This window comes from Eucalyptus grandis, chromosome 5 (genome assembly GCF_016545825.1).
Source record: "Eucalyptus grandis isolate ANBG69807.140 chromosome 5, ASM1654582v1, whole genome shotgun sequence".
Taxonomy (NCBI): Eukaryota; Viridiplantae; Streptophyta; class Magnoliopsida; order Myrtales; family Myrtaceae; genus Eucalyptus; species Eucalyptus grandis.
Genome location: NC_052616.1, coordinates 36,796,418 through 36,816,798, shown reverse-complemented (window position 1 = coordinate 36,816,798; position 20,381 = coordinate 36,796,418). Strand labels below are relative to the sequence as shown.

Genomic DNA, 20,381 nt, shown 5'->3' with positions numbered 1-20,381 from the left:
GAGACTGCTACCCATGCTATTTTTCAATAGCCCACAAATGTTCATGAAAAGTACTGTATGGACAGTTCTATTTTTGGATAGTAGCTCAATAGTAGCTTTGACAACTCTTTACTTCTCCAATCCTGCTCCAACAGATAGATTGAAGATGGTTATAAAATATAAGATCTCTAAAGCTGAATGTTAGAGAGAGAGAGAGAGAGCGACATAACAAGATCAAAAAATTTGCTTCTACTTGTGTTCTAAGCGATACGTTCTCTTTGGATTGTTTTTCTAAGTATTGTATTCATGATGTTTTAATAATTGTACTAAAGATTAAGTGTACAAGAGTAAGAGCAACAACTAAGTCCTAGTAATGTGATCTATTATGTGATTGGATAAATGTTTGCTAATTATGACTTTCTGAGCAAATGAGTAATGCAATCCAGCCCGACTTAATGCTATTAGTTTGAAGAGCAAACGTAGGTATAGGGATAAAATCAAATCACTATATACGATTTCGAGTTTTGAAACATCACATTGACTAGATCTTTATTTAGTGTAAGTTATTTTCCACAAAAGATTGTTAAGTTTTCTAAAACAACCTATTCAACCCCTATTGTAAGCCCCCAACAAATAGTACAAATCTTAGAACCTTTAATTCAAGTAGTAACTTCAAGATATGGTATATTTTGTTAGTATAATCTATTCTTACCAATGAAAGAACATATATTTCTTTCACTCAATCTTCTATTATAAAATGATATCGAATAATGCATCCTTTTTTCTTGTCAATTCCGTAATTAAATGAACCTAAAATGGCATCCTTTTTTTTTTGTCAATTCCGTAAGTAAATGAACCTAAATGGTAATGAAGTAGGAAAACCTCCTTAAAAGTATAAAAGTAATAGCCAATTCTTTTTAGATAATTTTGATGCGGTGATTTTCATAGATGACAACTCTATACCAAAGGAGGCGCCTCGAAATTCTGTATAAATCGGCCTCTTGCCAACACAATAAATTGTTGTCTTTGTTTCTTCTCATCCTAAAACAAATCAAGTATGCTGCAATCTGCGAATGGTGATTGAGGTAATATTCCTTAAGCTTAATCTCATTTGACATTACTTATGCAATCACATAGTATGGATCGCTCATTCTTCTTGTTGTATCAGAGAAGATCGGACCGAGCCATCATCAGAGCAAACGGAGCGTTAGATCTTCTCATGCGATTTTAATCTAACTCTCGGTTCAAGACTCAGCAACCTCATTCCGGCTCCCGCTTTCATACTTGCCATCCTTTTAAGGTCACTCCTTCCTCCCTTGTTAAGGATTATTTGTGATTGAGGTTTTGTTCATCAGTTGAAGACAACAGTCAAGATAGACTAGTAGATTGGCATTTTCTCTGTCATCATTTTGCTTACCTTGAGATCTCGAGTCCTGTTGTTAATTAATCAAAGTAGATAATTGAGTCAAACATCTCTAACTCTCTCTCTCTCTCTCTCTCTCTCTCTCTCTCTCTCTCTCTCTAAAGTTGCTTCTATTACTCGAGTGCAGGAACTATCATAAAGATCAATACTCCCATACTCAACACACTCAACCATGTCCACTTCCAAGGTACACCCCATGGTTATCTTCTTATTCCTCTCCCTCTTGCCCAACCTCATCCCCGCCAAAAACCCCAACAGCCAACTCCAAGTCACTCACTCCAGGTGCCGAGGCACTCCCTACTCGGACCTCTGTGTCTCCACTCTTGCCTCCTTCACGGGCCTTGCCTCCATGTCCTTCCCGGAGATCATATCCGGCATGCTTCACCAGTCCGCCTCCGAAGTGAGAGCCGCCTCAACGCATTGCACAGTCATGAAGAACCATTTCCTTGGGAAGCTCAGCATGCTCGAAAGACAAGCCCTGGACATCTGCCTTGAGCTATTTCGTGACATCTTCGATGACTTTGACAATGCCGTCTCCTACCTTGAGAGCTCGAAAGTCACTGTACGCCACTATTATGACCTTCAGTCCCTCCTTAGCGGAATGATGACCAACGTTTACACTTGCACCGACGAGTTCGATCCCCACACAGATAATCTGAATCTCGGGGACAGCATGAAGGATAGGCTCTCGAACATCTTGCGCCACGTAAGCAATTCACTATTTCTCCTGGCAAAGATTCGCGGCGTCAATAATCCTTCTGGACATGGTATTAGAGAGAGGTTCCCAGCGTGGATGTCTTTAGAAGATAGCCTATTGGTGCAAACACCAACGAATGCGACAAAGTTCGATCTTGTGGTGGCGAAGGATGGATCTGGTAACTTCACCTCCATCAACGATGCTGTGGCAGCTGCTCCGGACAATATCAAAACCAGGTATTTTTTATAATTTTTGCATATTTTACTAGTTTTAGTAGTATTTTTTTTTTCACTTTTCTATCTTAATGTGACCATTAGGGCTAATAGCTATTTTTAGTGGTGCTGTGTTCCTGAGAATTAGTTGACTAGTAAATACATTGCATTAACTTGAAATCGAAAGTAGAAGATAAGGTTTCATTTGAATGCCTGAAGATGTACAGCTGCATATGGCTTATAGCTATTTTTTTTATTATTTATTTTCTACATTCACATCCTCTGCTAATGTGCATCGGATGTGTCTTGGGCTATCGCCAGTTATTCTATGTTCTTGGTTTTTTCTTAGTTTCTTTCTTCGTAGATTACAGCTTTTTTTCAATGGGAGCTGATGATTTTGTTCTTCAATGAATGGCCCTTCGATTTGTTTCTCTTGCAGCCTTGTACTCACTAACTCATTGATTTATTGTCGATTTGTTCGTCTTGCGGCCTTTTACTCACTAACTAATTGATTCATTGTTTCAAATCGTTAATTCAACCCACACTCGGAAATATTTATTTATTCGCTAAACTTCTTTTCAAGATGTAAATTTCCTTAATTTTTACCCTGACTTATTCGTATTCATCAAGCTTACCGTTTATTTTCTTTTATTAAATAACACATACTCTTAAGTACTTTCCGATACAAGAGATCGGCCCCGAAGCAAGGTATGGTGGGTGCCAGCAACTTTCACTTGTTAGGAGTAGGGGCTGAAAAGAGCTCTTTGTATAGCTTGGCTTTGCTGGGCTTTGATGCTTACAACTTAGAGAAAGGGGAAGGTTTGAGAAAGGAGCTTTTTAGCCCTTTTGCTATCTTAGGTTAAAAAGAACTACATATAAACGCCATTGATGAGAGTTGTCTTTTGACAATCGTTATCAAATACTTAGGTTGAATTATAGTCAGCTTATTTAGAGAACGATGTCCCAGTTCATTTAGATGTCAATACTTATTCTTTCATTGCATGAATAGCCTTCCGTTTTTTAATAAGTGTGATTTAACTATAAAGCAAGGTACTTTTACAACATCAACAATCAATTACTTGTATTTGTCTATTTTGTCAAATTGCAAATACTATAAAACGGATTACTTTCCCACTTCTGATGCAGCCAAGGGTTTTCCGATTGCCGCTACTAATATACTAATGACTTTGTTCATTGGAAATGAGAAGAGTGGAATGGAAATGAAACTTATTCTTCTTCACTACTTCGTTTTCATTAATGTAGGGAGAGGTGTATATAAATAAGAAGGAATGAATATGACTAAATAAAAAAGAAAATTCCACAAATGGAGGACTATTTGCGACAAGACAACAACTAAATCAAGATATATGAAATAGTAGTTCTCTCAATACGTTTTTCACTTTTCTTTCACTGGCAACTTTGAAAACGAGATCTTTGATGTTATGGTAATATTGTTATTATGTTTTAAATTATAAAAACTCCCTTCCGTGTTCACCAATTTTCCTTTTTTGTACAGGTTTGTCATCTACATCAAAGAGGGGGACTATTTGGAGTATGTCACGGTGAACAAAACAAAGACCAACCTCATGTTTGTAGGCGACGGGATCGAGAAGACATTGATCAAGGGCAACCGGAACTACGACGATGGGTGGACTGCTTACTGGTCAGCCACCGTTGGTGAGTTCTTGAAACTCAATTCCTAATCAAATAGAAAATAAATATTTATTTCAGATCCAGAAGCAAATCGCTCTACTTGCCAATCGAACACCATTTGTTCTTTCGCAAGTGAATTTATGAATTTGCTCGTTATTTGTATGTCTCTTGCGCTCACTATGTTTCTTGTTATTCATTGTACCATTAAGAAAGTTATCAACACCACTTACATTCTATCATATAGTAATAAGACCTAGGGGTGTTCTTTTTATTAATATACCATTTTTTGATACTAAGGTGTTTTTTGTACTTTGGTACATATACTTGTATATACACTGATTTTCATTTTTCCAAAACTGAAACAAAAAACCACTCTAAAATAAGATTATCTTGCTTAAATATTGAAAAGGGTGATTGGCTGACAGATCAATCTTAGAATTCTGTTATGCCAGTTGCTTTCAATTATGTTAACCTAAAGGATACGTAATAAATCAATAATAATTAATGTTATTTCCTCTATCTGCAGCTATTGAGGGTGATGGATTTCTCGCTAAGGGGATTACCTTTGAGAATTTTGCGGGGCCCAAGAAGGGTCAGGCAGCAGCTTTTCGGAGCAGGTCGGACAAGTCAGCGTTCTTCCAGTGTAACTTCTCGAGCTACCAAGACACGATGTATGTGCACAGTCATCGCCAATTCTATCGCGATTGCGATATATATGGCACTATCGATTTTATATTTGGAGATGCGGCGGTGGTTTTCCAGAATTGCAACTTGTATGCGCGCAAACCAAACGAGGGACAGGCGAATGTGTTCACTGCCCAGGGCAGAGAAGATCCGCTAGGGCAAACCGGGATGTCGTTCCTTGGCTGCAACTTTGCAGCCGCACCAGACCTTGCACCTGTACAGTCATCATTTAAAACATTTCTTGGCCGTCCGTGGAAGGAATTCTCGAGGACGGTGATCATGGAATCGTACATTGGCGACCTGGTTGACCCAGCTGGGTGGTCGGAGTTCCACGGATCGGCTGGGTTGAGGACTCTCTTCTATGGGGAGTACCAGAATAGAGGCCCGGGTTCAAACATGAGTGACCGAGTGAAATGGCCCGGGTACAAAGTTATTACGAGCTCAACAGTGGCAAAACAGTTCACAGTCGAGTCTTTCATTCAAGGTAACCAGTGGCTCAATAACACCGGTTTTCCTTATTTTTCGGGTCTGGATTAGAGAGTATTTAAATGTTTAGATTTTACAGAGTGCCTTAGTAACGTAAAGTTCTACTTTGGTTGTGCATGCAGCTCTACTTTCTGCGTTTTTAATTATTGAGTTGGACAGAGAGACTAGCAGCTCTAGTTTCTCCTTTCTGTTGGATATGAACTAATGACTCCAGCCTGTTGACAAGCGAATTTTTGCCGGCAATTTTTTCGAAAAAAAAAAATACATGGACGAATAAAAACATAAGGATAAGTGCAATTGAAGTTCTAAAACTTGTCACGAAAATACAATTAAATCCTAAAATTTGCAAAAAGTGCAATCAAGTCCTAAAACTTGTCAAATTGTTTCAATCGAGTCATAAAATTAACATCGTCAAACTTCCTAACGGAAAATGCTGATGTGACGCGGATGTAAGTCATTTCTCTCTTTACGTGGCGAATAGTTTAAAAAAATATTTCCGCGTATGCAAAACGACGTCACATCCTCCTTTCTTCTTCACCATCGTGTTCCCCCCACTCTCTTTCCTTCCGCTATTCTCGACTGTCCCCTTACCAGCCGTCTCTTTTCCTTCTTCATTGTTCAAATCACATGTCTTCTTCTTCTTCTTCCCAAAATCGTTTGACCTCAAAGCTCAAACTCGTGTCATCATCTCGTTCCCTTTGAACGAAATTGACGCTCAATCTCCCTCTGAATCCTAAGCCCCAAATCAAATTTGACGATATGCAATTCTCTTGTGATTTGGGTCCCCCTCCCAAGTTAAAGTTCGATGCCCATCGTTATTTAGAGTTCATAGAGCTCGAGTTCGATGCTCATTGTGAGTTCCTGTGAAAACTTGTCTTGCAAGAGTCTCGGCGTCTCAGTGGCGGAGCAAGCAGCATCAAGGACAACGATGGCGATGGCGACTCCTCCTCATGCAGGTCTTGCTCTCTACATTATAGCATTTTGTTGTTTTCCATTTTCCAATACTAGTGACAAATTAGAACATTGATGCAATATAAAGTAAGTTATGGTTGTCTGTTCGTCCAGTGCATATGAAAAGAGAGATGTTTTTTGGAGATTGAAAACATCTCATAAATCTCTCAAGTAAACACATTGCATTATGCAGAAGTTACTACTTGAGAGATCCATGAGATGTTTTTCATTGCGTTTTGCAAAAGAAGCACATGCCTTAGCAAAGAGAATAAGTAATAACAATTGGTGCACAAAGCTCCAGTATCTTGCCTTTCCACAAGAATGAAAAGGCAGTATAAATTTATCGTTTAAAGTATTCTTTTTCTTGAGCATTCAAGAAGTTCATTTCTTTATGGTCCATCGCAAGCAGTTGTATAAGATCCTTTTCTTTATGGTCCTTTCTTGCTTTCTTCTTTTGAGGGGCCAATGAGAAAGGGATGGCTTCATAAATATGGATTGTTACATTGACCCCTAGCTCATATAAGAGTCTCAAATCAGATTATGATTCTACTCGTAGTCGGATTAGTACTCTTTATCTATCATGACTTGAGTACTAGTGGGAACTTGATAAGTTTCTATTTCATTCTATATAGGACATTGTTTCTGGTAAACATAGAATATATGCATACATCTACTACCTATATATGTATCTATTCTCTATTTATATTTATTGCTTCACTTGACAATATGTTTCACCTAACAATCTATTTAAAGAGATTGGTAATATACTTATATCAAGATGTTATGAAGGAATCATAATAAAGCTAATATACTTCTATCAAGTTCCTATAATACGAAGCCTAGAAGAATGAGGGTGCCAACATTTGAATCAAGTGCCATAACTCCTAAGAGGTCAACTCGGAGCCAACATGTTATTGCGATCTTCAATCGCCAATTCTTAGGGCAAAGATAAGGAAAAACACAGGAATAAGGTTCTATGGATGTGCTAAGTTTGATAGTCTAAGTTGCTGCGATTTCTTCATGTGGGTTGATCCAAAGATACCAAACCATGTGAGGGACATAATAGTTGACCTCCTTGAAAGAAATCAAGCATTGTGTGAATCAAGCTAATCGAGGCGTGATGAAGTCGATGTGAGCTCATTGCTAGCTGAAATGAAGACTTAAAAGGCAAAAATAGACGTTTAAAGGAGGAGCTCGCACGAGTAAAGAAAAAAAAGATGCTATATCAATCGGAATTCATTCTATACATGTGTTATATTGTTATATTTGTTATATGTAATGTGAAAGTTGGTGAGAATTTTCTAAGTCTTCCATAGTACCTTGTTTCTAAGTTTGTAAGTTTGAACACTGGTTGTGGATAATTGAGATGTAAATAAAATCTAATGTGAGTTTGTAGTTTGCAAGACCGGTTGCTTGCCATGTGAGAAATTACTTTCGCATTGAAAAATGTTGCTTGATTTGTGTGCTTGTCAATAGCACTATATGAGCTATTGCTACCAGAATAAATTTATAACTTCGAAAAAAGGTGATAACTCTCTTATTATGCAATCGCGATTGTTGATTGGTATTTTATTCATGATTTTAATAATGAGCTTACCTAAAAAATTTACAAATGGAATGTGTCAAAAACCAAGTGAAATCAAAGCAGTTGGCTACAATACCTAAGTTACCTAATCAAATCTTCCATGAATCATCCAACGCAGACCATAAAGACCACGCAGAGAAAAACCCCATCATCTAAAATGAAAATTTAGCAATCAAAGGTGGCAGTTATGGTTACCACTAATGCCCTTGAGGGACTCGAGAAAAAGGTATGGGAAATAAGATGACAAAAGTATTGGAAGAATGAAAATTCTTCATGGCCAATTTTAGTAATCAGCTATTAATAATCCTGAAGAGCAACCACTTTCGTACATTATTCAAACCAAAACCAAGCATCCCACATAACTCGTTGAAACACGATTCATTGACAAAGCAACATGCTTACATTTTCAGTGCACAAAAGGTTTTGTTCAACAAAATGCCTGTACTTTTAGTGCACAAAAGGTTCTATGCACAAAAGCTACATGTCTCATACAAAAAACCAACTAATAATTGACATTTATTCACCTAACAACACACATTTCAGCAAACATATCAATCCAATTCAGCCTTCACTTTATTCATAATTCTGGCGCTTTTCCTTATATATGGTCTCGCAACGATAGGCTTTAGAAGAGTCATTATAGCCTAAGATGACTGAGCCTAGGAACTGGCCTTAAGTTGCAATAGTGGCTTCGGCTTCACCGCAATGTGTTTTCGAGGAGCTACTGCTGCATGATATGACTGAGGTTGGAAACTAGCCTCGAATTGTGATAGTGGCTTTGGCTTCACTCCAACATGTTTTCGATGAGTTAATGTTGCATGAGATGATTGAGGTTGGGAACTTGCCTGGGGTTGTAATGGTGCCTTTTGCTTTATACCAAGATGCTTCTGAGCTATTGTAGCCTAAGATGACTGAGCTTGGGAACTGGCCTCAGGTTGCAATAGTGCCTTTGGTTTCATTGCTTTCGAGGAGCTAATGTTGCATGAGATGATTGAGGTTGGGAACTTGCCTGGGGTTGTGATGGTACCTTTCGCTTTATACCAAGATACTTCTAAGCTATTGTAGCTTGAGATCACTGAGCCTGGGAACTAGCCTTAGGTTGCAATAGTGCCTTTGGCTTCATTGCAACGTGCTTTCGAGGAGCTACTGTTGTGTGAGATGACTGAGGTACTTCTATTCTCCACCTGTAGGCAAGGAAATAGGGAGAGTTCATGAGAACAAAGGTACTTCTTCTCCTCTTTTTGCAAGTGATGATGTCAGTTGATCTCCTGCCGATCCAGAAGAAGTCCATGCTTCTCATTTTCCTGAAGTTGATATTGGAGAATCAACTCCAAGTCTTGGAGGCAGATCAGTTGATGTTCCTTCATCACCCAACACTCCACGAACTAAACGTGCTGAGGCTAGTGCACAAACAGCCATGCTTCAAATCGAGAAACATCAGTTTTTGAAGTAGCCTTTGGTCTGATGCAGTTTATGACAATTTTGTGCAGCATGACATTTGAGGCTGTCATTCTAGAATAAGTGATGCTTCCTTCAGGGAGTCTATCCCTAACAAGGAATCTTGTTGCTTGACCAACCGATACATTTATGGGTTGGAAACCACTCATTTCCACACCAATAACATCAGCCAAAGTGTCAACATCCACCAAATATTCTTTGTCACTCACAGCAAATTTGAAGCAATTCTAGTTAAGAAAAGAAAGATTTGAATAGAAAAGGGCAGTCAACTCCGGATAAGCAACAGTTGTCTCGGAGCAAAAGTCTTCAAGTTGAAGGAAAGCCAATTTTTCCTCAAATTCACGTGGGTCGAATCTAAAAAGTCAAAGTCGACCGATCAAGGGTTCATCATCCCTCCTTTCAGCATTAGGAGATAAACCTTTTTTATGATCCTTGGAACAAAAAAGCTTTGTTCCTACACCAGGCATTTTAGAAGCAATTCTCATCCTTGGCTGAAAATTTGAGAACATCATTTCATCATCGTCTTTGCTTTCAAGCTAATTGAAGGTGCTAAAACGAGGATCAACAGGAAAGTTACGGAAAGCCACATCTGCTACTCCTTTCTTTGCTATTCCTAATTGCTCCATTGTTCTCAGAAACAACGTTTCATTCTTATAACCATGCTCTCTTAGATAATCAGTAATGAGGGACATTGATGAATCACTCGTTTTTAAATGACCGTAAAATTTGAACTTCTTGGGAAGTCAATGTGCGGAGAGGAACAACATTTGGTTCAACTTCCTCTTCCAATAGTTCACGAGGAGGATTCTGCGAAGTGTTCTTTAGGTTGCGCTATGGAGATGCCTGAGGAGAGTTCTCTTCTGTAAGATCAAAATGTGTCTGCCCTGCAAGCACTCTTCGTGGCCCTTTGCTTGTGATTCGGGATGATTTCCTTTGGAACGACATCCTTGCAGGCTAGGAGGATTTCTCAGACAAGTTCGGGTGAAAAAGATGGAAACTTGCAGAACAAACTTGAGAATAGAGTCAAGAGAGTAGAAACGAGAGAGTAGAGAGTATGTATTTTTAGGGTTTATAGCGAAATGCTCAAAAGAAATACAAAGGGTATATAAAGAATATGAAACGTCGCAAAGAAAAGATGTAATTGGACTGTGATAAGGAAAAAGAAAACAGCCTTTTTGAAATAAACTAAAAATAAAAATCGCCAAAAATTCAAAAATTTTAAAAATATAACTTCTAAAAATAAAATAGGTAATAATGATTCGAATAAAGTCATATCTTTACACAATTTTCATACTAAAATTAAAATACCTGGATTTGAGTCAGTTTCTTACTGATGTAGCGTTTGGAAATTTTGACCCGACCAACTCCAGACTTTACTCCGAGAGGAAAAATAATATTCAATTTGGTGTGAATAGACTCAAATATATTTTTCTCTAGAGGCTTTGTGAAGATGTCCCCCAGTTGATTCTTTGAATCAATGAATTGAATCAAAATCTCCCCATTTTGGACATGATCTCTTATAAAGTGATGTTGAATTTCTATGTTTTACCCTTGAATGAATAATTTGATTCTTAGTGTTGACACCTCAATTTTAATTAAGTTTTTATTTTATTTTGTCTTTTTCGGAATAATGAACAAAAACCAAATAAAAACACAAAAAAACAAAAAAAAAAATAAAACAGCAAGAAAAACATAAGCCAGCAGTCCATTTTTCCTCTCTTTTCCTTCACACAGGCCCGCAAGGCCCAGCCGCGTGACTAAGCCCGGCCCCTTCTCCTTGTCTTCTTCCTCCCCTATCTTCTTCCCCAAACCGGATAAGCAGCACGCGCCAGAGAGGAGGACGCGCGCGACGCCGGAGCAAAGTGGAGGAACAGTAGTGCACGTGGAGTAGGGGGCGGCTAGCGTCGGATAAGGATGTGCGGGGAGCAGCTGGCGTTGGATGGGACACCGGTTTGGCCGTCAAGGGCCGCTCAGTGCGCGAAGGGGACCGGCGGTCGAAGTTCCGTCGACCGGCCACCCCCTCGCCTATAAATAGCCCCCGATGTCGACGACGAAGAGCGGGAGCAAGCTCTGAGATCTTCCCACTGAGAGACTTCGGGGGAGGAATTGAAGAGCGAGCGAGAGAGAACTCGAGTCGCGAGCTCAGCCCACCCTCCACCGAGAGACTTCGGGGAAGGCCGGCGGCGAGCGACTTCGAGAAGGACAAATCCGGCCGGTGGAGGCTCGGATCTGGCCTGAGTGAGAGAAGATCAAGCTTGAGGAGGGTCCGGCCGAGAGCTGCGTCGCAGATCCGGGGCGACCGAGCCCTTCCGCGGCATCGACACCACGAGATCTCGACGCCAGTTGTTGCTGCTATCTCCCCCACGAGCTGCTTCTGCTCTGAAGCTTGAAGAACCAACGTGAAATCGAAGCCGCCATGGCAAAGTTTCCCCAGTCGTGCTGGTCCATTGTCGCCGCCACTGTTCGCTGCCACACCACGCCTTCTCTGCGAACAGGTAACAGCGGGTCTCGCTCGCGCCATCACCGTCGAAACCCTAGCCATCGTCGTCTGTGTCCAGGCCGTCGAGTCACCGCCGGGTGATGTCGCTTCCCCAGTGGAGTCGCCAGCAGCCGCTTGTCGTCGCCCTAGTCATCGTCGCCGTGGAAGACCGTCGACGCAAGCCGCCGACTCAGTTCCTCCATGGGTGCCGCGAGTAGAGAGAGGTGGGAGAGAGAGAGAGAGCCGCGAACCGGATGGAATCAGGTCGGGCGCATGACCCGGTTCTCTTAGGGTTTTAGGCGCGCGGGCTGGGAAGGGCCCAATTTTGTTGTGGGCTTGGGCCCTTTTGCCAAAAAAATAGGTTTGGGCTTTTACACTTAAAAGAAAAAAGAAAAAAAAGCAAAAAAATCCGAGTCGGGCCCGCATTCGGGTTACGACCCGGGTCGGACCCAACCCGCGGATCCGACCGGGTCAGTTTTTATAATATTTTAATATAAATTAATATTATAATAAATAAATAATTTATTTAAAAAAAAAAAAAAAATTATTTTCGAAAAAATATTTAAAAATGTTTTAATTTCCAGAAAATCGAAAAATATTTTAAAAAAATGTTGAAAAATGTTTTATTGTCTAAAAAATCGAGAAAAATAAAAAAATAATTTATTTTCCAAAAATATTTAAAAATATTTAAAAAATATTTTATTTTCCAAAAAATCATAAAATAAAAAATATTTTATATTTTCCAAAAAATGCCAAAAATCCAAAAAAGTCAAAATTTCATGAAAAAGCCAAAAAAATTCAGAAAAAGCCAAAAAGACTTGTATTTTTCCAAAATACCAAAAATCCCAAAAAATCCCTTTTGTAAAAAAAAAAAAATTAGAAAAAGACTTAAAAAATGTTTTTCCTCCCAAAATGCATGGAAAATCCCTCGAACATCCAAAAAGCCTCGGGGTTTAAAACAAGATTAGGTACCGAAAGGGCATTAGTGATTAACTAGTGTAATCAAGTCACCGATCCTAATTTCTCTGGTTGCGTAGGAGTGAGTATTTCTCCCGATACTTCACTTGGGTTTCTAATCAACCCACCCCAAATCAATTAGTGGCGACTCCATTTTAAAAATTGATTTACAGGTTAAAAATTTAGACTATTAAAGTCGTGAATTGGTGGACTTGGGAGAGTTCGGGCATAACTAATTTCAGTCGAGCCATTAGCCTCCTTAGGCGCTCGTACCCGATCGCGGGCGCCGAAAAAAAGAGGTCGCGACACTTAGTGAGGTTTATTACGCTAGTGTTGTCACATTTGATCTCAATACACGATTCTTTAATTCCAAAGTTTCTTAGTTGTTGTCTTATCCACATAATTTGATAACAACAACTCTTAAGAAACACATATTCTGTTTTTGCTGTTGATAGAGCTATAATACTCTGTTTCCTTGAGAACTAAGGTACCAGCATATTTCCTAGAATTTGATAGGTTCTAGAAGTGCTCTTTCTATCCACTTTACAACCCGCTAAGTCAGCGTCTAAATATCCAAGAAAAGTAAAGGTTTCATTCTTTTGGATACCACAGACCCAGCTTTAGAGAAGTTGCCACATATTTAATGATGCGTTTTGCAGTACTTAAATGAGATTCTTTAGGATTAGACTGAAATTTAGCACAGATGCAAATACTAAACAAAATATCGGATCTAGATGCAATAAGGTAAAGAAGAGAACCAATAATGCTTCTGTAAAGCTTCTGATCTACTTTCTTCCCTTTTTCATCTTTGTCCAGCTTCAAGGAACTTGAAATAGGTGTCTCTATCTTTTTGCAATTCTTTAACCCAAATTTCTTGATCAGATTTTTGGCATATTTCTCTTGGTGAATGAATATATATTTCTTCGACTGTTTAACTTGTAATTCCATAAAGAAAGTTAACTCACTATCCATGCTCATCTTGAATTCATCCTGCATAAAATTTGAAAAATTCTTGCAGAGATTTTCATTAAGCGAACCAAAGATAATATCATCTACATAAATCCGTACTAGTAAAAAATCTTTTCCTTCTCTCTTTATGAACAATGTAGTATCTATTTTTCCTTTTTTAAAACCATTCTCTATTAAGAACTTACTCAATCTTTCAACCAGGCTCAAGGTGCTTGCTTCAGTCCATACAAGGCCTTTTTCAGTCTATAGACTAAGTCTGGCTTTCTTGGATCTTCAAATCCTAGTGGTTGTTCCACTTAGATTTCTTCTTGAATGAATCCATTAAGGAAGGCACTTTTGACGTCCATCTGGAATAACTTGAAATTTTTATAACAAGCAAAAGTAAGTAATAATCTAATTGCTTCTAATCTCGCTACTGGTGCATAGGTCTCATCATACTCTATCCCTTATTCTTGTGTATATCCTTTGGCTACAAGTCTTGCTTTGTTCCTAACGACTTTTCCTTTCTCGTTCATCTTGTTCCTGAAGACCCATTTTGTCTCGATTATAGATTTACCTTTAGGTTTTGGAATCAGCTCCCAAACATCGTTGATGTTGAATTGTCTGAGCTCTTTTTGCATAGCTTCTATCCAGCTTTCATCGGACAGGGCTTCATCCACACTTTTTGGTTCAATTTCAAAAACAAGTGTTTGAGCACTGGACTCTTCTCGCCTTTTGGATCTGGTTCGAATTCCTTCATCGATGTTGCCAATAATGAGTTGTTTGGGATGACTTGTCTTATTCTTCCAGTTGTTGCTTGGTTGGAAAGTCTGCTGATCCTCTGCTTCGATTGAAACTTCTCGATTTGTTTGTTGCTATTCTCCAAAAGTCTGAATCTCTTGGGGAGAAGTAGACTTTGTAAAGTCTAAAATAGGTTCAGACTCTTCAAGTTGAGTCTGGTTTGGTTGAGTCTGCTCATAAATTAGAAACTTGACATTCATAAATTCACATTTGATAGTCAGGATAAAATTCAGGATATGCTAAAATTCTAATTTCTAAGGAGAGACCTATGTTTGTGCTTGCTTGAAACAGGATAAAATTGGATATAAGAGAATATAAAGCTGGATAAAATTATCTCATGGGGAAGTGGGATAAAAATAGATAAAAGTTCTAACACCTATAATAGGAAAGTTATTTTCTCGAATAACAAATTTTTTTAAATCAACAAATTAAAATTATATTTCAATAAAAATAGTATTTGAATTCTAATATAAGAAATTCAAAATAAAATTTTAGTTATTTTAATTTAATCTTATTTATATTTATATATTTCGAATCTAATTATATTTTTAATATACATTCAATGTAATATATTTTTATTAAATATTTTAGGTATATTAGTATAATTTACTATTTAATATAATTTTATTAAAGAATGATGGAAGGGGAAGAAAGAAATAAAAAAGAAATTGATTAGAAAAGAGAGGAAAATAAAATAAAAAAGAAAATAAAAATAAAGTAGGCAAGAAGTTTTTATCATAGCTCCATTTGTAAATTTTTTTATTTATTTATACTAATTTGCTATTTATACCAATTAATGTATACGATATGATGTAAATATATCTAACTTTATTATTACAATCACCAAACAAATGATATGATATAACAAAATCATTAAATTTTATACCATATTCTATCCAATTTTATCCTAATTAAAAATCCAAATGACCAAACATAGTTTAAAGGTCTTGAAATGTCCAAGGTGCCTATTTTAGATTAGAACCACCTTTTAAAACTCATTCTAGATGGTTTCTTTGGGTTTTTTCCCCCTTTCTCTTAGGTTAGTTTGAGTTTAGATAGATTGGCTTCTCTATAAAAAATTGGATTCGATTTGATTTTAGCTCAAGGGTTGCTGTCCGGGCTTTCAAATATGACCATGTAAAATTATTCACCCAACTCGTATTAGGTTATTTTACCTCACTTAATTTGAGAGAACCCGTGTTCGATTGAGGACCATTGTTCGACAATTGAAAATTACTTCTATCATGTTTCCCCCGGATTGCTTCCCCGGGGGGGGAGGACATTGCCGGATGAAAGCAATACTCTCTAACTACCGAGTTTTCCTTCCCCCCAGGTCATTTATTATCATAGAAAGATACAAAAAGGACTCATTCCAAAAATGGACTATAATCCAATATTACTTCTGAGCATTACCAATCAAATTGAGAGATTGTGTAAAATCACTAAAATGGCAACTATAGGATTGCCGACTCCCATCCAAAAAAAAAAAAGAACAATAATTGCTGTAATCAAAACAATAGATTGACAAGTATATGTTAAGGAGGAACAAGTTGCCAACTCGAAAAATTCTCTCAACGGTAGGAAATATTATAAGGAAGAATTTCTCGAAATAGGATGTCCATGTGATGAAAGCTTAATGCCGGTATTTTACGTTTCGGTTTTGCATTATTATACTGGCAACAACGCGTGTGTTGCCTCATTACTCGTTCAATTTATTGATATATGATAAGACTTTCGTAGAATTAAAATAAGTATCAAGATTTTTTTTTTTTTTGCAGTTTATTAGACGTAATAATATTCTAGTTATTGCAAAACATAAATAAAAATTTTAAAGGCCTAAATAGCTCTTATAGTAATATTTTGTTGTTGGAGATAGTTACTTGTAAAGCCTGTAAATTGGCTCGTGTACTCATTATTAATACACATCAAAATATATAGAAAACTATCTATTTTTCTCTTGAGCATTATTATTCTTAACTTAGCATCAGAGCCTCTTTCTTAAGAAGCTCTTTCTTGAGAAGCCTTGGCAACACCAGCTGCATAGGCCACGTTGCTCCTCCTTAATCAATGCTAGTCATATAGGCCGCGTCGCTCTCATTTCTTCACCAAGCCTACAACTTTGGTTGCTATAAAGCGTCTTCCGCTACTTGTTTGGGGAAATTGCCGCTATCACCAGAATTGCCACTACATGTCACCATGCATTGCGGTCTCGAACTCACCGAAATAGGTTCCTCGTTACACAAACAATCCAACCAGCCAAATCTTGCCACCAACAGATGCTGCATGCGCTCCTACGTGCCACCTACAGAGTTGGGCATGAGATCCATGCGCCCACGTGCATTGAATGTGATCAGAAGGCCGACCATGTATTGTTGACGTCATTACTCTGTCATCCTTTATGTCACCTCCACGTCATTTGTGACATCACCCACCACGTCATATGCCACATCAACACTAATTGTTGATTGATTGGTTCTCAAGGTATTTTGATGTGATGATTCCATTTGTGGCGTTATTTGCGGTACTAATACTAGTTTCTTGGTATTTGTTAGTACATTTCAATTTATAAAATGGACGTGCCAATACCATTCAAATAGTATTAAATGGATCAAGTTATATTTTATGGGCTTAAGAATTGTCAAGTTTTTTTAGAGGACGCAAACTTTGCATTATGTCACCAGTGAAACTCGTGTGGCCACGTGGATTGTTGAAGAAACTAAAGAAAAACTTATTGAGCGTTTGGAGGGGTGGACCGCAAGGATACTAAGATTTTAACATGGTTTCGAAACACTTCAATTTCTTTTATCAAGTGGTCACCTCAATACAACAAAGGAAGCATGGGATTTACTTATCAGCCGTTACTCCACCTTGGATATTGCTCATCAGTATTAGCTATTAGTAAATTATGCCATTTGGGATCAATTGGCTTAATTTGAGTTGCACTGGAAAGCTGATGCTGATGTTCACAAGTTCATAGAATATCGTGATCATATGCATGTTACGAAATTTCTGATGACACTTAATGATGGGTTTGAACTTGTATGAGCTTTACTTCTACATTGAGATCTGTTACCTAATCTTGAGCAGTTGTTTCAAAATTATTAACTAAAGATACACGGCTTGCTACTTTAAAGGCGCATCGCTTTATTTTATCCACTCCTATGGACGCGATACCTGCCTCTTCCACATCACGCAATAAATATTGTGTGTAGTGTCATCGAACTAGTCACCTTGCATCCACGAGCTATCAAAGGCAACCTAGGCAACCCAGACGGATAAATAATCGATCCTGATGTAGAGGCCCACCTACACGCTCATCCACCATAACTGCTACTATTGAGGGTTCCTAATAGCTCATCTGTTCTTCAAGAATCTAGTAATTCTAGCTCCTTTATCCCCAGCACTTCTACTATGATACCAGCTTAAGAATGAATAACATGTGAAAGAGAGAAAACGGGTAATTTGTGTTTCTCGCAATATGTAGAAAAGAGTAAATAGGGAAGAAATACACCTGAAGCCAAAACTTCCAAAAAGTATACTTAAGTGCCAACAATAAGAATTTCCGGCCAAATAACTAATATGGCTTTTTTGGCAAAATTTTTAAATGATGTGGCATTTCTCTAAAAAAAAAAAAGTATCTACGTGGTGTTGACATGGCTAGATAAACTCAAAACAACATCGTTTAGATTCAAATTTGATTTTTACTATAAATATTAATTTAATTAAATTAAAAAAGCTAAATTGAAAAAGGGAGCAAATTAGTGAGGGCTGCAGACATGCTAGTAAGCCTCATTGGAATTGGCATTTAAGTGTCCAATTTTCAAAAAAAAAAAGTAGAGCTTAAGTGAACGTTTTGGAAGTTTTGGCATTTATATATCAATCCGTACCAAGTTTTGGCACTTGGGATGTTCAAGCCTCAAATACATGGAGAGACTATCTATAGGCTTAATATATGACTATATAAGAGACCAAATCATATATGCATAATCAAAATAGATATAAAAAATCAAATGGAATATATTATATATCTCCAAAAGATATATAAATAGTGGAACAAGATGTAGCATCAAAAAATAGAAAAGAGTAAGTGCAATCATGTTTGAATATGACATTAAAGGTGCGTATGGTAACGTTTCTGTTCTTGAGAATAGTTTCTTTTTAGAAACATTTTTTTCTATTTCTATTCCCGATAACAGTTTCTAAGCAAAAAAACGTGTTTAGTAATTGTATAATATTTCTATTCCAAGAACAAAAAAGAGCAAAATTGCGTTTGGTATGATCAAAAATTTATATTCCCAAAAAAAAAAAAATTATTCCCAATTTTTTCATTTAATTTATAAAATGTCAGTTCTATTTGATTATAAATTTTTTTGAAAGAGGAAGGTGGAATTGGAATCATAAACTCGTGCTTTTAATTTTTAATTTTTTTAAAATACATCATTGGCTAATTATTATAGAGTCGCATGGCCTAAGAATTAGAATTACAATATATAATGATATATAATTAGATGACCTTGATATGAATAATAGAAATGTTGCCAAGTACTTATAAATCACATTACAAAAGTTGGAAATACAAAGTTAGGGAATTTCAAGCATATTGAAATGTCTTGCCATTTTATTTGCAATATTTTTCCTGACTGTGTTGATCTTAGCCGCCTCCTCATGCAATGTATAATCTTTAACCTCCACTTGTCTAGGTCCAAATGTGTACTCTGGATCTCCATCTAGAGAAAAGTTTTTGTCCATCCTATCTTGGTTATGAATGTAATTATGAAGAACACAATATGCAATTACAATAAGTGCTTGCTTCCAAATTGTAAATGCCGGCATATGTCTCAAAATGAAAAAAACAATTATTTAATGCCCTAAATGACTGGTTATGAATGTAATTATGAAGAACACAATATGCAATTACAATAAGTGCTTGCTTCCAAATTGTAAATGCCGGCATATGTCTCAAAATGAAAAAAACAATTCTTTAATGCCCTAAATGACTTCTCAATAACATTCCTTAGTGAAAAGTGCCTATGGTTGAACAATTCACTTGTTGTTCTTGGTTGTCTCTCTCTACCCCTGTAATCATTTAGATGATACCGCTTATCTTTAAATTGGGTTAAAATTTTTGAAAGTGTTGCATAACTAGAATTGACAACGTAATATTTGCCTATAATAAGGTATATTTAAATTTGTTATGATATGCAACCGTAACACAATTATAAAGAAAATTATTCAGTCACGCTCCGAACCTCATGCATGCACACATACCTCGGTGGTCAACTAAAATGCAACATTCCCAAGATGCGTCATCGACCCATTCATTTTATGCACATGTGAAAATGAACTAATAATCCCCAAACAACAATCAAAGATGGGATAGTAAAAGTAGGACAGTCAATTTTTACGAAACACACTTTATATACATATCTAGTTGGTCCTACCGGTCTATATACACATAAGTCCGGTTCAAAAAGAACTACTGAGTCGCCTATGCTCTTGACCCTTCAACCTTGGGTCCCGAGTTCCCGAGTTCTCCATCTAAGGACCTGAAAAATTTAAACCATGATGGTGTGAGATAAATTTCAGCAAGTCTACACCTTAAACCCCAATTAGGACAAGAATTCTCATAGAGGTGGCCTAAACATGCACTATTTAGGACTTACCTCGCCTTAGCATCTCCCTGCACATAAGTACATCTCATATATCATATGCATACAATAAATGCATTCAATAATTTGAACACCCCATATCATTCATCAAATATTCACCGGGGTCCCGATTATAACACCAAATCATTATGACACGTCTCATTCCGTGCCACACAATTTCGTCCCATAATCAAGCATGGCAATCTCAATCACTTAAGTATGTTCCAATTATTTGCGACCCAACGGCCACGGCCCACTCAACAGTCGGCCGTCATCTAGTATAATCGGGTGCCGTCCTGCTCCTTTAGGCATGGTAATGTCCCGTGTAAACGCATCAAGTTGGCATTCTATAAAGGAGCATCGGTCCAGCCTTCATTGCAATTGGCATCCATTGTCAATGGCATTTGAACTTAATCGGGC

The 20,381-nt window shown here is 37.5% G+C and overlaps 1 protein-coding gene across 1 annotated transcript; it reads left to right on the top strand.

Moving 5' to 3' along the window:
• Nucleotides 1-1,533: 1,533 nt before the first annotated feature.
• Nucleotides 1,534-5,185, top strand: LOC104444799 (pectinesterase-like). The gene is made up of 3 exons (XM_010058540.3): nucleotides 1,534-2,335; nucleotides 3,828-3,988; nucleotides 4,491-5,185. The coding sequence occupies exons 1-3, from the start codon at nucleotides 1,575-1,577 to the stop codon at nucleotides 5,183-5,185; spliced, it is 1,617 nt and encodes a 538-aa protein (XP_010056842.2). The 5' UTR covers nucleotides 1,534-1,574.
• Nucleotides 5,186-20,381: the final 15,196 nt, after the last annotated feature.